The following is a 15038-nucleotide window of genomic DNA, read 5'->3' as shown; positions in this document are numbered from 1 at the left end:
GCCTGGGGCCTCAGCAGACCTGCACTGGCTGACAGGCAGGAGTCAGGTTGCTGGAACCCAGCAGAGGGCCCAGGTCATGTGGGGATGTGGCAGTTGGGGTGTTGCCAGATGCATGTGAGGCACATGTGGGGGTGGAGGCTGAGCCCTTCATGTGTAGCACCTGGCACATCCTCACAGCCACCCCCATGTGCACCTGCCGTGACTGAGCTCATACAGGCAGTTGATGTGGCTAAGACCCCTGCTGCTTGTGAGTTGGGGCTGGGGTCCCACAGTGCTGCCCCGGGCTACTGGCTGGGGTCTAGGTGCCTCTGGAGATGGTAGCCCCATCCCACCAAGAGGGCACAAAGTTGGGAAGGAGTGCTGCACTCGTGACTGTGATGCTTCAGGATACCAGCTTGCAGTATCTCTTTCTACCTGAGGAGCTGGCTGGCTACCACTGGGCTGTGGCCTGGCTTCTCCAAGTGTGTTTATCTCTGTGGCTCCCATGCCTGGACCTGACCGTGACCCTGCTGCACTGCTGTGGACCTCCACAGGGTTGCCTCTAGTCCAGGGCCTATTTCTCAGCAGGACCTGCTGAGTGCCAGCTGAGCAGTGGGCACTGCCTGTGGTCCACTTCCCACTGTGGATGCTGAGCCTTGCAGTGATGTGATTGTTGGTGTTTGGTGCAGATCAGTGGGAGTCATGTGATGCCCTGGGGGGTGACCCCAGAGCCTGTGCCCAGGACTGCTGATCAGATGCTTATGGACCGAGATAGGGGGCATGGCTGGGGCCGCGTCCTAGGTGCCAGTCTCCTACCTGGCCCTTCCTACAAGTGTGCAGACAGATGTGGCGACAGCGGAGTAGACACTATTGACAGTCTTGGTGCATAAGACAGATCACAGCAGGTGGGGGAGTGGTAATGCCATAGCCATGAAGGGGTAGCTAATGTGGAGAGGCCCTGGCTGGGTGTCCTCACCTCTGATGCCCCAGGGCCCACGTGCATTTCTCACAGCAGGCCTCACGGAGTGGCTGGTGGATTCAGGTATTGGTGAGAACAGCCCCACAGGGCAGGTGGGGTGTCCTGTGCCCCCTCCTGGGGGACTTGCACTTTATAGATGCGGCCTTGGAACTGCCACAAACAGCAGTTTGTGAATTTGTCCTTCAGTGAAATGAGCATGCATCCTCCTTCCCTCCTGCCCTCCCCTCATGTACCCTTGCTACCCCAGAGGTCAGTGGATTTTGTCACCTTCCACCAGGAGAAGTGGTCAGTACTCTGTGGTTGGCCTGTGACCATACACCTGGCCTGAGCCTACCTCTTTCCACAAGGAGCCCCAGGTCCACTGTGCCTTGAGTGTCCACTGCATGTAGCATGCTCAGCCCCACTCCTGCTGCATGGGTAGATATATTGACGTGGAGGCTGCAGTGCCCTTGGGAGGACGTGGTGCTGGCATAGGCATTTGCTGCCCAGGGCCCTCTCCTTCACACCATGGGCACTCCTGGAGGGGAAGTTCCATGCCCTCCTTGCTCCCTCTGTCCAGGGACCATTTTGCTGATCATTCTCTGTACATTTGATGCAGTCTGGGAGACTAGTAGCCCAGCAGGATTCAGTGCTCAGCAGCCATGTCAAGTGGTTGGGTGACGAGGGCTCCATGCTCTGAGTGGACACATGCATGGGCAGGTGGCTCCTGCAGGTGAGTTTGGGCCCCTCAATGCCTGAACAGGTCTCCTGGCTTCTGGGGCCACAGGGGCTCCCTAGACACAGCCCTCAAGGACAGGTGGTGGCCAGGGCAACCAAGTGGGTTATGCCCAAGGGCCAGCTGTGGAGGGCTGAGGCCTGGAGGTGGAAGGAGTCTGGTCAGCAAGCAGCCCCAGTGGTAGGTGCCTGGAGGAAGTCGGGGTCAAGAAGAAGAGAGCCTCATCACTGTTGTGGCCGGTCCCTGACCAAGCACGGCAGGAGTGGATGTCCAACCCACGGGTCTTCATGCTTTCTAGTTTTTTTTCCTATAAACAAAATTTCTGAAGTCATTAGCCAGATGTCTTAAGAAATGAGCCAGGGGCTGTGGAGAGCAAGAACATGAGCAGAACGTGAAGTCATTTGGGGCCAGAGTGGACACAGCGGAGGGACTCCCTGGCAGCCAGGGACACCCAGCCCTTTCTTTGCAGTGGTTCATCCTGGAGGCTCAGGTCCCATTCTCTGCACCTGCAGGAGGGCAGCTCACAGGCCAGAAAGAGTCCTTCTCTAGCTTGCAGAGAAGGCAATTCCTGTAGCAGGAAGATTTACTATGGTATTTAGAAATGGGAACATTTTTAGCTCTGAGCATTTTGAACTATTTTCAAATGCACACTCAGCACATAAAAGTAGGCAAATGTGATCTTTGGTGCTTTGTTCAGAAGACTCTTTTACCCTGGGGCATCCCACTGTGTCTGGAGGTGTTCCAGAGATAGCTTGTGGGCGGGGTGGGGGCTGGTGGCTGCGGGTACATTGCAGTTATTAATGCACACAGCCTGTGAGTACCTGTACCATGGGGGCATGCGGTGAGGTGGGGGGCGGGTCTTTTAGATGCTGCCCCTCCCAGGATGTTCCCAGGCCAGTGTTCTCTGTGGTGAGCTGGGAGTTAGGAGCCAGGGGTCTCCAGGATCCTACCAGTGAGGTCCTTGAGAGGCTGGGGCCCTGACTAGCTCCTGTCCTAGTTGCAGCAAGTCATTGTCCCTGTGCTGGGGATGGGACTGTGGAGATTGCCAGGCAGTGAGAGATTTGGAAGCCCCATGGCTCCCATCTGACCCTCTCTTCTCCTATCCACAGCACAGAGAAGGGAGATGTCATTTGCTACTATGGAAACCGGGGGGAGCCCGAGCCAGTCGTCCTAGCACCAGGTAAGCCTGCTCTGGTGGGTGGTGACAGACGGCTTCTATGGTGACACTTCTGTACTTTTCAGAGACTAGGTCCCTGTCACATTTCTCTCCTGGGATTATGCTCTTTGGCCATTTGTGTACCTTATGGCCCCTTGGAGGCCCATGGCCTACGCATAGTCCACATGTCAGGCTCTCCACAGCCAAGGCCACCTTCCCCTAGCGCTGAGCCCATGACTGCCTGGAGAGAACTGAGAACTGAAACTGTGTCCACAATAGGACATGGAGGCCCCTCCTACCCCCAATTCTATACCTTGGCCCAGAGGCCTTTGTGGAAGCATCTGGAAACCACTCCTGTGATGCTTTGTCTCAGATCTCAGTGCCTGAGATTCTGTGACTGGAGATGCTTGTTTTCTGCCAAAGGGAGAAAAGGAAGGGACAGAGAGAGGGAAAGTGGAAGGGAGGGAGCGAGGTCATTTCAGATACATTGTGTTGTTTCCCTGAGCTGTTTCTCCAGTCATGTCACTTTTTAAAAATCGTGTCACTTTTTTAAAATAACAGCTTTCTTGAGATGTAACTCACATATCATACAACCTACTCACTTAAACTATACCATTCAGAAGATCAGAGTCTATCTGCAAAGGTGAGCAGTTCTCACTGCGACTGAATTCCGTGACATTTTCATCAATCCAAAGAGAAACCCTTGTCCCCCTCAGCAGTCACCCCCCACCTGTTCCCTCTACCCCTCAGCCCCAGGTAACCACTAACCTACTTTCTGTCTTTCTGGACGTGCTTATTCTGGACGTTTCGTATAAGCACAGTCATCCAATATGTGGCCTTTTGTGACTGGCTTCTTAGCACAATGTTTTCAAGGTCTATCTGTGTTGTATTATCACAAATTAGGGCTCCATTTCCGTTTTATGGCTAAATAATATTCCATTGTCCAGTCCAGATAGTCTACATTTTGTTTTTCCTTTTATTTGGTTGATGGACCCACCCTTGGGTTGCTTTCAACTTTCGGCTACTGTGGATCATGCCGCTGTGAACATTTGTCAAAAAGTTTCTGGGGGGACCTGTGTTTCCCTCTCTCATGTGTATACCTAGGAGTGGAAGTGCTAGATGGTAAGGTAACCGTCTAATCCCTTTGGGGAACTGCTGAACCATTTTCCAAAGCAGTTGCACCATTAACGTTCCCACCAGCAGCATATGAGATTCCAATTTTTCCAATTTTCTGGGGGGACCTGTGTTTCCCTCTCTCATGTGTATACCTAGGAGTGGAAGTGCTAGATGGTAAGGTAACCGTCTAATCCCTTTGGGGAACTGCTGAACCATTTTCCAAAGCAGTTGCACCATTAACGTTCCCACCAGCAGCATATGAGATTCCAATTTTTTCACATCCTCACTAGCAGTTATTCTTTTTTAAAAAATATTTTTTAAATTAAAAAATTCTACATCCAATGTGGGGCTCAGACTCACAATCCCAAGATCAAGAGTCTCACACTGTGCCGATGAAGCCAGCCAGGAGCCTATCTTTATGATTATGGCAATCCTAGTGGGTATGAAGTAGTGTTTTGTGGTGATTTTGATTTGCCTTTCTCTGATGGCAAAAGACGTTGAGCATCTCTTCATGTACTTATAGGTCATTTATATATCTTCTTTGAAGAGATATCTATTCAGATCCTTTGCCTGTTTTTTTTTTTTAATATTTTTTTTCTTTATTTATTTATGATAGTCACACACACACACACACAGAGAGAGAGAGAGAGAGAGAGAGAGAGAGAGAGGCAGAGACACAGGCAGAGGGAGAAGCAGGCTCCATGCACCAGGAGCCCGACGTGGGATTCAATCCCGGGTCTCCAGGATCGCGCCCTGGGCCAAAGGCAGGCGCCAAACCGCTGCGCCACCTAGGGATCCCTTTTGCCTGTTTTTAAATTGGTTTGTTTCTATTTTTATATTTGAGTTGTAGGTTTTTTTTTTGTTTTTTTAAGATTTTATTTTTTAGTAATTTCTGTGCCCAACCTGGGGGTAGAACTTAAAACCCTGAGATCAAGAGTTGCATGCTCTTCCAACAGAGTCAGCTGGGTGCCCCAAGTTGTAGTTCTTTATATATTCTAGCTACCAGTCTTGTATCAGATTTATGATTTGCAAAAATTGTCTTGCCTTCTGTTGGTTTTCTTTTCTTTTTTTTTTTTAATTTATTCATGAGAGACACACAGAGAGAGAGGCAGAGAGAGAAGCAGTCTCCATGCAGGGAGCCTGATGAAGAACTCGATCATGTGTCTCCAGGATTATTACACTCTGGGCTGAAGGCGGCGCTAAACCGCTGAGCTACCAGGGCTGCCTTTCTGTTGGTTTTCTTTTCACTTTTTTGTTCATGTGTTTGAGGCACATTTTGAATTTTGGTGAAGTCCAGTTTATATATTTCTTTTTTGTTGTTGTTCGTGCTTTTGGTGTCATGTTTAAGAAAATCACTGCCTAATCAAAAGCTGGTAGCTTTTCTCCTGTGTGTTCTTCTAAGGTTTATAGCATCAGCCTTTAAGGTTTAGAGGCTTCGGGACATTTTGAATTGATTCTTATGTATGGTGTGAGGTAGAGATTCCACATCAGTGTTTGCATGTGGCTGCCCAGGGGCCCAGGACCACCACTGAGTAGTCTTCCCTGCTGCTCTTAATGGATAAAACACAGTGATACCCCAGCCTGGTGGCCCAGGGGACCCAAGGCTGTCTGTCTTCCTTGGAAGTGGCTGCAATCACCTCAGACTCGGGATCCTCTCCCTGTGAGGAATGGCAGCAGAGGGTGGTGGCAGCCTGTCTTCAGTGCATCTTTCAAGATGCATGCTTCTGAGTTCACCTGCCATTGCTGCCTGAGGCTCTAGGGGCCTCTCCACTTCAAGGCCAAGTGTTGTTTTTTTTTGTTTTTTGTTTTTTGTTTTCCATGACTGAGAAACCCTTTACTTTTTTGCCACACATTCTTTTCACTCACTGTGAACTTGTTCTGAGAAAATTGCGCTGACCCTCTCATTCTCCACGCCAGGGTTCTGGCCTGTAGAGTAGAGTAGAGTAGAGGGGGGCCCTGCCCCCTCCCATTGAGTTGAGGCCATTCTGATGTTGGCTATTTTCCCATCCTTGACCTTCTCAGGCAGATCCATACCTTACAGCTTTTTCCTAGCTTAGAGACAGGAGTGAGATGGGGAGGTGGTTCCTTCTTGAGGTTCCCCTTCTTCTGCCTACTTGGAATTCAGGTTGTTGATCCTCTACTATTCTGTTCATCAAGGCTGCTTGGTACTTGGCACTTGTGCCTCAAGGCCTCCTGGGAGTGCCCTGCTGTGTTGAGTTCTTCACCCCTTGCCACACAGATAAGTCAGGAATCCACGTAGAGAAAGTGCTGCAGTGTGGGGTGGCCTGGCCTCAGTGTCCTCGATCATACTCCTGGCCCCTTGCCCAGTGCAGGTGGGTGGGCATTTACCTTGAATTCCGACAGCAGGGCTCCTGCACTGGCTGGCTTGTCCCCCTCTCTGCAGGGACCTATGGACTAAGCAATGCACTGCTGGAGACACCCTGGAGGAAGCTGTGCTTTGGGAAGCAGCTCTTCCTAGAAGCTGTGGAGCGAAGCCAGGCACTCCCCAAGGACATCCTCATTGCCCAGCTCCTGAATGTGCTCAACAATGACGAGGCGTGAGTGGGCAGATTGTGCTGGGGCGAGCAGAGTATTCTCCTCCTCTAGCCCTGGGACATAGAGACAGGCAGGCAGGCTATGCTGCCCTGGGAGGCTCAAGGAGGTGACTGGGGCCGGCTCCTCAGCCAGTGGGAACCTGATGGATACGCTATTCTTCTTTCCTCTCCTAACTGCTCGCCTCCTGGACCAGTACACTTGGAAACTCAATGTTCTCAGAGGCTTGATGTGATCATGTATGGGGCAGAGAGTAGCTGGAGGTTCCCCATGTCTGCACACAACCAGTGGGGGATTCTAGAAAGCTCCAGGTGCCCCAGAAGCAAGCAGTTACCCTGGGAGTATGTCTGGGGGTTAACTGTCCTTCCTACATATTGTCCTACTGGTACTGTGGCATAGACACACCTGTCCTGGGAATCACCTGGGGGAAAGGAGCTCCTGACCCAACTTCCTTTAAGGCACCCCATTGGCTTCTGCACACAATACCTGCTCTAGGATGCCACCCCCTGGCATGTCCTGGCCATCCCAGCTGGGGGTCAGAGGTGCTGGCCAAGCTACCATCCTCCCATGCCACAATGTGGCCCATACTCAGGCCAGGCCACTCTCCTGCCCAGATGCCTCGGCAGCCCTTCAGAGGAGCCCCCATGGGCAGCCTCCCATTCCTTTCTGCTAGAACCCCTCCCTGTCCCTTGCTTACTCTGTCTCCTTTTGGAACCATGAAGCAGGGCACCTTCAGCCCCAGCATAGCTGTCCCTCAGGGAGGCCCTCCTTGGGCTGGCCCGGCGTCCCATGCTTAGCTGTAAGTCCACATGGCCCTTGGTCACTGTCTATCATCCTTGCTGGCCTGAAACGGGGTCCTGGCTGTTTTGACAGCTGTGGTCCTAGCACCAGCTTCAGTGGCTGGCAAGTTGCAGAGCTCGAGTGGGTTCCTGTCACATGGAGAGGTGCCCACAGGGTACCTCTTGGGGTAGGCAGGGTGTGTGTGTGGCCAGTGACCCCTCAGCCAGGCATCTGCCCCACAGCACCCCTAACCACTCAAATCCTCACCAGGACAGGAAGGTGAGTTTGCTCTGAGAGACGGTTTTTGTCCTTCCTGGGGGGGCCTTGTACAGCTCTAACCAGATGGAGCCCCCGACCCTTCCCCAGTGCCTAGCTCACAGGTGCTCTTGTCCCTGGATCTTGGGAAAGCTTCTGGTAGCCCTAGCAGGACGAGCTGGCCTGGTAATCCCTGTCATTGGACTCCTCCAACTGCCTTGTGAGGCTGGTAGGCTCCTTGGGCACTGCAGGCCTTGAGGATGGCAGGTGGGGCTGCAGGTGGGTGGGTCGGGTGGCAGTGACCCCTCCTCTGTCCTTCCAGGCAGCTGCCAGACCCGGCCATTGAGGACCAGGGCAGGGAGTACGTGCAGCCCTTTCTGAGCAAGTATGCTGCTGTGTGTGTGCGCTGCCCGGGCTATGGCACCAGGTATGAGGGGCTGCTGGGTGCATTCAGTCCTGTCCCATGAGGAACCCAGCCCTCCCTGAGCTCTGGGGATCCCAGAGCCTCTGCCCTGTCTAAAAGCAGCTGCCATTTTAGCTTGGGGGGCTGTTGGGCCAGCAGACACCATAGTTGATGGTTATGCACGAAATGCTCGTCGGCTCCCAGGGGTACTGTAGGAGTGGCTTCTGGGCTTGTTCCTGCTCCCTACGCGGCCTTGAGGGGCCTGGGATGGCTATGGATGCACGCGGGGTTGGTAGATCCCCGGGGGCCCAGAGGTCCCGCTGCCCAGCTCTTCCCCCCCCCTTCACCCTGTGTCCTTGGGTCTGTTACATTTTCTGTGTGACCAGGGCAGGAATTAGGTCATCTCAGCCTGGGGATATTGCCCAAGAAAAAGGCAACTTCTGGTCTCAGCCACAAGAGGAGAATGCCTGGGAAGGAGAAGCTGTTGGAACGGGTGTCTGCTGTCCCAGCAAGTTCCCTGTCTGCCCCTCTCCCTCCGAGGCAGAGGAAGATTGGCTGTGTGTGTCTGGGAGACCTAGCCCATCCTTATGGTTCTGTCTGGGGTAGCCCACATGCTGTACTTGAAGGTGTTTGGGATGTACAGAGGAGGGTGGGCTACTGGACCAGCTAGGATGCTCTAGGAGTGCTGTTGTGCACCTGGCCCACCTAGCCTGGAGGCGGATTGTGACCTCATGCACAGCAACATTTGCCTAGACTTGGCGTGCACCAGGCCCCGTGGGCACCAGCCTGGCTGGTGACCTACAGTAGACTGTGATGGTTCAGCCAAGATATTGGGGGCCCGTGGCCACCAAGGACTCAGGAATGGGGTGCCTGAGTGGTGACAAGTGCTGACTGATGCCACAGTGATATCACATGTACTCTGGGTGCGTGATGATGTCACAGGTTTGGTTTTCAAGTTAAGGTTGGCCTGAGTCTTCCACCCTCCAGGAAATGACAGCTTTGAGCCCTCTATCTGGGGGATGGGATGGTAGGTGGGACCCGGGTGGTGTCAACGCCCAACCCTGATGCTCCCGGGCCGGAGCGTTGTATGCCTGAATGGTGGCCTTTCCATTCTCAGGCTTTTCTCTTGGCAGGTGGCAGGGCATCAATTCTCTCAAGCTTCTGTGTCACAGACTTATTTTCTCGACTGAGTTACATACTCACGGGTACTCATGTGCATGAGGTAGAGTGCCAGTTCTGCTCCCTGGATAGGTGTGTGGCTGCTGGGTCCAGGCCCAACTGGGACCACCAGTCTTTAGCATGTGTGTGCCCACTCTGGGTGTCAGCCTGCACTGGGGCTTCTTGGGCACCTGGTCCCTGCCCTCTCGCAGGAGGAGACAGGTACCAACAAAGTGAGGATTGGCCTTGGGGAGCACTGGCAGGAGGAAAGAAAGTACACCCAACATTTGGGATGGGTAGTGGTGGGGGGAGGACAGGAGACAGTTCCTGGTGACAGAGGCCCCATTTGGGGCTCGGCCAGGCAGGCAGGGGGCTGAGGGCAGAGGGCTGAACACGGGCCCCCTGCTCTCTTTCAGAACCAACACGGTCATCCTCGTGGACGCAGACGGGCACGTGACCTTCACAGAGCGTAGCATGCTGGACAAGGACCCCTCCTGCTGGGAGACCAGCACCCACGAGTTCAAGCTGCAGAGCTAACCCCTCTCCCTGGGTGTGGCCATTGGGCTCCTGGAAGGCCCTGCCTCAAGAACCAGTGTGGATAGGAACCTTCCATAGCCACATGCACTCCTGTGACTTGTCCAGCATCCCCCAGGACCAGGGCCCTCTAGTGTTTCTGTGACCTGTGTCCTTGTGTCCAGCTCAGGGTCTGCCCTTACGCTGGTGGGAGGGACAGAGTCCCACAGTAGGCCTGGGGCAGGCCCAGGTGTGCTGTGTGTGTGTGAAGGCACCTGGGCCTGCCCCCTGTTCAAGCACAGAGGCACACACTCAAGGCACATGTTTCCATGCACACCTGCATACACATGTACAGGCAACGGATAGGTGCACACATGTTCAAATGCACACATGGTTCTGGGCATACACACATATGCATGCTAGACAGGCAGAGATGTGCCTCACACACACAGGTGCTTCTGGCCAGTGGGTCTTTGCCTTGATCAAGAGAGAAGGATATAGACTTTTGGTTAAAAGTGGTTCTCCTTCTCCTGGGCATAGTCCACTTCTGGACAACTAGACTTGCTCTTGGAGAGGAGAGGCCTCATTTGGAATGAGAAATGAGAACAACCCAAGGAAAACCCACTGTCATAACAGAAGCATAGGCTGGTTGGTGGTCCTTTGCCCTCTGGGGGGGTGTCTTATATGTGCATGGAGTGGTCCCGTAGGGGGAGGGGGTGGTCCTGCATGATGCACCAGGGGTCCTGTGTATGCTGGGGCACCTTGGTAGGCTGTTAGGCACCTACCTGCCCATTGTGGGGTCATGGGTCTTGGGTAGGCCCTCTCAGCGAGGGGACACAGCCAACCCTTGCTATTTCCCTTTTCCTTGGTGAGTCAGACTTCGTAGAAATCTGTACTTGAATGTGAGACCTTGATAATAAAACTCTAAGGCTGTGGTGAGTCAGTGTATTCCAGGTCCTTGTGTGATGGGGGACAACTGTACAAGAGGTCAGCGGGGCTGCTTTCCTGGCCTGCAGGAGCTCCCAAGGCACGCTCACCAGAACAAGCCTCTTCCCATGTTCCTCTTTTGCTCATGGGTTTCTGAGCACCATAGGTCCATCACCCTGTCCATCTGTCTGTCCTTGGTCAGAGGCTGGGGTTCGAAAGAGTCTGTGTGCATGGGACACGCAGGTGCCAGTCACAGGGCCTCCTGAGCTGGGCTGAGGAGGCCAGGGGATGGTAGGAATGGATGGGTTTCAGGGCAAGGGGGCAGGTAGAGTCCGTGTCAACCGCAGGACCCTGGTTTTGGGCAAGCACCTGGGAGTTCTTGTCCCTCGCCCAGGTTGAGCATCAGGGGGTCCCATGTGTGTCTAGTGCTGACCTGCAACTTTGCCTTCTCAGGGCCAGTGACAGCTTGGGGTGGATTGTGGACCTGCACCAGGCCCCACTTGCCTCAACCCTTCTCTCCTCCCACCTGAGTACCCCTCAGGGGCCTGATGCCCTCTCTGGCTCACTTTAAACTCAGAGAAAAATTGCTTGAGCATGGTCAGGTTTGAAGGGGGTCCCCAGTGGTGGCATAGCCCACACCCCCCAGGCCAGGGCAAACTGGCCCCACGTCCCACACTTGTTGGCTGAGCCACACCGGGCCAGGTTTTCAGCCTGGGCACTGCTGATCCCCTTCATCTGCCTCAGTGTCCCACACCAGCACCCACCCTGGCCAGGCATATCTGCCCCCGTGGGGCACCATGGGGCTGGTGTACAGCCATCTGGGGAGCTTTCCCTGATGTCTGTCTTTACCCCAGGGAGAGCCTACACAGGGTTACCCCTGCCCTTAGCCTGCCCTGGGCTCCCCAGGTGCCTGAGCCCTCTGAAGAAGGGGCAGCCCAACATGTAATTCTGTTGTTGTGGGTTGTGTGTCCCCTGAAAGATGTCATCCTGGCCCCCGTATATCAGAATGTGACCTTATTAGGGTATTTACAGAGGTAATGGAGATAAAATGAAGTCATTAGGGTGGGCTCTAATCCAGTATGACTGATGTGCCTATAAAAAAGGGGAAGTTTGAACACAGGGACAGACATGCATGCAGGCCGAATGCCCTATAAAGACTGGAGCTAGGCTATCTCATGCCAAGAAACTACCAGAAGCTGCGAGAGAGACCCGAACAGATCCTTCCTTGGTGCTTTCACAGGGAACGTGGTCCTGCCAACACCTTGACCTCGGACTTCTGGCCTCCAGAACTGTGGGGTGATAAATATCTGTGGTTTAAGCCATTCATTTGCGGTGATTTGTTATGGCAGCTCTAGCTAACTAATACAACTGTGAGCTTCATTTTACAGATGAGGAGATTGAAGCTTGGGGAGATAACATAACTGTGTCTCAGTCCCCAGGCAGATAGGGAGGCAGAGCCATGAGGCCAGGAAGGAGTAGGATGAGGACAGGTGCATCTTGTAGTGTCTTCCCTTGTAGGCTCATGGTCCTCCCACTTTGGTTTCACCGGCTGCCCTACACTGCCCTTCCTCCCATCACCTCATTTATCTTGCCTCTGCCACTGTCCTTGGCAACACTTTCTGCACAGCTTCTGCCCCAGGGTCTTGGCACTTGATGTCCCTTCTGGTTGAAGAACTCTTCTCCCCCATATATCCAAACCTCACTCTCCTTCACATCCTGCAGCTCTTTGGTAAAGTGGGGAGGCATCCCATCTAAAACTGCAATCTGCCCTACCTTGGTCCCTGCTCTATTTTCCGTAGCAGTTAGCACTGTAACATGCTAGGTGTTTTGCTTGATTGTTTCGTGTGTGTCTCTGTCAGAAGGAGAGCTTCAGGAAGGCAAGGCCATCGTTCCTCTTTTGCCCATCACTTTATCCTGATGCCCAGGCCAGGTTGACATTTGAACCAATGATGACATTGCTGCACTTCCCGAGTCCCCGTTTATTTAAGCCTTGAAGTGAGACTCTTGTGTGGTTAGAAGGGACCCTAGGAAGCTGTGCCCTCTAGAAAAGCTTCTGGCGTGCCACACAGGAAGGCCTGAACCTGACCTTGGCATGGTTTAGCTAGTCATCAGATGCATTGGATTCCTGAGTCCCCAACATGGGTTCTCTTTTCCCAAATGGATGGGGAACTCAACTCCTTTTCAGATGCCCCTTCCTAAATGAGCTGCTTCTGCTCTCTGGCTCTAAGACAGCCAGCTGAAGTGTGTTGGCGTGGACGCTGGTATGTGGAGCTGATATGGAAGCCAAGTGTATGAGTAAACAGGACCAGCCCAGGAACGCAGCCTGGCCTTGAGGCTTGTCCTGGCTCCTGGTCTTCTGCCTGCAGAGACACTGCCCCCACCTCCCCACTCATGGCCACCCTTGCCCTGCCACCAACACCTGATCTTTTGGCCTCATCTGCCAGCAGATAGCATCATCCAGGTCCTTTAGCAGAGACTGGGCTCAGGTGGAAACACAGGATTCCAAAGGGAAAAGTTTCCTCCCTCAGCTAGGGCTAGAGTTTCAGCTTCTAGGCATCCACCTGAGGCTGGAGTCGGTTGGGGACTGTGGGGATGTCATGTGGGAAGGCTGTATGGGAGGCCAGCTGTAGTGTGTTGGTCTGAGGCCTCAAGTCTGAGGCAACTCACCAAGCAACAAAATGTGGAGAGTTCGCTAGGGCTGGATGGCGGCATGCCAAGGATTCCCATGAGCTCTAACCACTTAGCCACAGGGAGACTGGCCTCCCCTGGCCCAGTCCAGAAGCCAGAACCTCATGGGGCTTGATCACATTTTTATTGTGAAGTGCCTGGTGCTGACCACTGGGGCAGCCAGGTGAACAGCAAGGGGCAGGAAAGGAGGAAAGGGCCTGGATGGGCCTCCGACTTCCTCACCAGTAACATCTTTTCATTTTGAAATGAATTCAACTTACTAAAAACTTGAAAAAAATAGAACAAAACATTCCAGTGTCCTTTACCCAGTTCCCTCGAGCCACAGTAAAATGACTACAATCAGGAAGTTAGCATTGATACAATACCACCAGCTAATTTACAAACCTGATTTGAATTTTACCAGTTGTCACACTTATATCCCTCTCCTGAGCCAGGTTCCAATCCAGGGTCCAGGTCCCACATCACACGTAGGTGTGTCTCCGGTAGTCAAAGACAGCTCCTCAGTGTATCTTTGACTTGAATGATCTTGACACTTGAAGAGCACGTGCCAGCGTTTTGGTAGAATGTCCGTCATTTGGGTTTGTCTGGTCTTTCTGTATTCAGATTTTGCTTTTTGGGTAGATATAGCCACAGGTGATGCATGTCCTTCTCAGGAGGCCAAACAACAGTTTACTGGAACTGACTATTGTCTTTGTTTTCAGCAAGGTATCATTAGTATACGATATAGTGTACATTTTTAAGGTATAAATCTGATATGTTTGTATCCGTATACGTTTGCTGGTCACCTTGATCACTTGGTTAGGTGGGGTCTTTCAGGGTTTTCTCCACTGCAGTTACTATTTTACGTTTGCAGTTAGCATCTTGGGGAGAAACTTTGCAACTCTGTAAAGCAACAAAAAAACTTGCTGCCAATTCTCATACTTCTGCCTGCTATTTCAGCATCCATGATTTTTGTCCGCAGGTTTGTGCAGGCTGCCAAAAGGGAAATTTTCTACTTCCACCATTCCTTTTGCATTTATTCACTGGATTTCTGGCTTAAGGAAGAGCTGTCTCTGTCCATTTACTCATACCCTCCTTTTCTGAGGTTCTTGAAATGGCATTAGCAAGTGGAAAGATGCGGGACAGTTCAGCCTATTTGTCCTTTTATCCTGATGATTATGCTTAATGCTTTTAACTGGAAACGTGTAATGCCTGGGTGTGTGTGTGTGTGTGTGTGTGTGTGCGCGCCTGTGTGACGGACGTGGTTGTATATGTCTCTGTGTATATGTATGCACATGTACAGCCTCCTGTGTGTGTGGTTTGAGTGTGTATGTGTGTCTGAGTGTCTATCAGTGTATGGATGGTGTGTCTGCACGCACACGGACGGCCTCCGGTGTGAGTGTGTCGGTGTGTGGTGTCTGCACGCACGCGTACGGCCTCCTGTGTGTGTGCACGCACACACGTACGCTCTCGTCCGCACCCACGTAGGCCACAAAGGCGACTTCAGCTCCCGGCGTCCACCGCGCCGCCGGCTTCTCGGCGCCTCCCGCGCTCTCCCGTTCCCGGCATGCCCTGCGCTCCCCCTTCCCGGCATTCCCCGCGCTTCCCGCGCTCTCCTGTTCCCGGCATTCCCCGCGCTCCCCGTTCCCGGCGCTCTTCGCGGCCGCCGCCCCCCGCGCGGCGAGCCCCGCCCCGGCGGCGACCGTTAGCGCGGCCGCGGCCTGAGCGCCTGGTCCCGCCCACGCGGCCGCGCTATTGGGCCGCGTGCCGTGGCCGCGAGCGCCACGCGCCGCCGATTGGCGGCCTCCACAGCCCGCTGCGCGGTTCTCCCAATGCG

General features: G+C 53.4%; 1 protein-coding gene across 6 annotated transcripts in view; it reads left to right on the top strand.

Annotated features, from left to right (window-relative positions):
- TANGO2 (transport and golgi organization 2 homolog) overlaps window positions 1-10546 on the top strand; it is a 37859-nt gene extending 27313 nt beyond the window's left edge. For all 6 annotated transcript variants that reach the window (XM_055322729.1, XM_055322731.1, XM_055322730.1 and 3 more), the window contains 4 exons: window positions 2783-2853; window positions 6350-6503; window positions 7856-7960; window positions 9511-10546. In XM_055322729.1, the coding sequence (XP_055178704.1) occupies window positions 2783-2853; window positions 6350-6503; window positions 7856-7960; window positions 9511-9631 (451 nt within the window). In that variant the 3' untranslated portion in view covers window positions 9632-10546. The remainder of the gene's footprint in view (window positions 1-2782; window positions 2854-6349; window positions 6504-7855; window positions 7961-9510) is intronic.
- The last annotated feature ends 4492 nt before the right edge of the window (window positions 10547-15038 follow it).

This window comes from Nyctereutes procyonoides, unplaced genomic scaffold, assembly GCF_905146905.1.
Source record: "Nyctereutes procyonoides isolate TBG_1078 unplaced genomic scaffold, NYPRO_anot_genome, whole genome shotgun sequence".
Lineage (NCBI taxonomy): Eukaryota > Metazoa > Chordata > Mammalia > Carnivora > Canidae > Nyctereutes > Nyctereutes procyonoides.
This window is presented reverse-complemented; position numbering and strand designations above follow the sequence as displayed.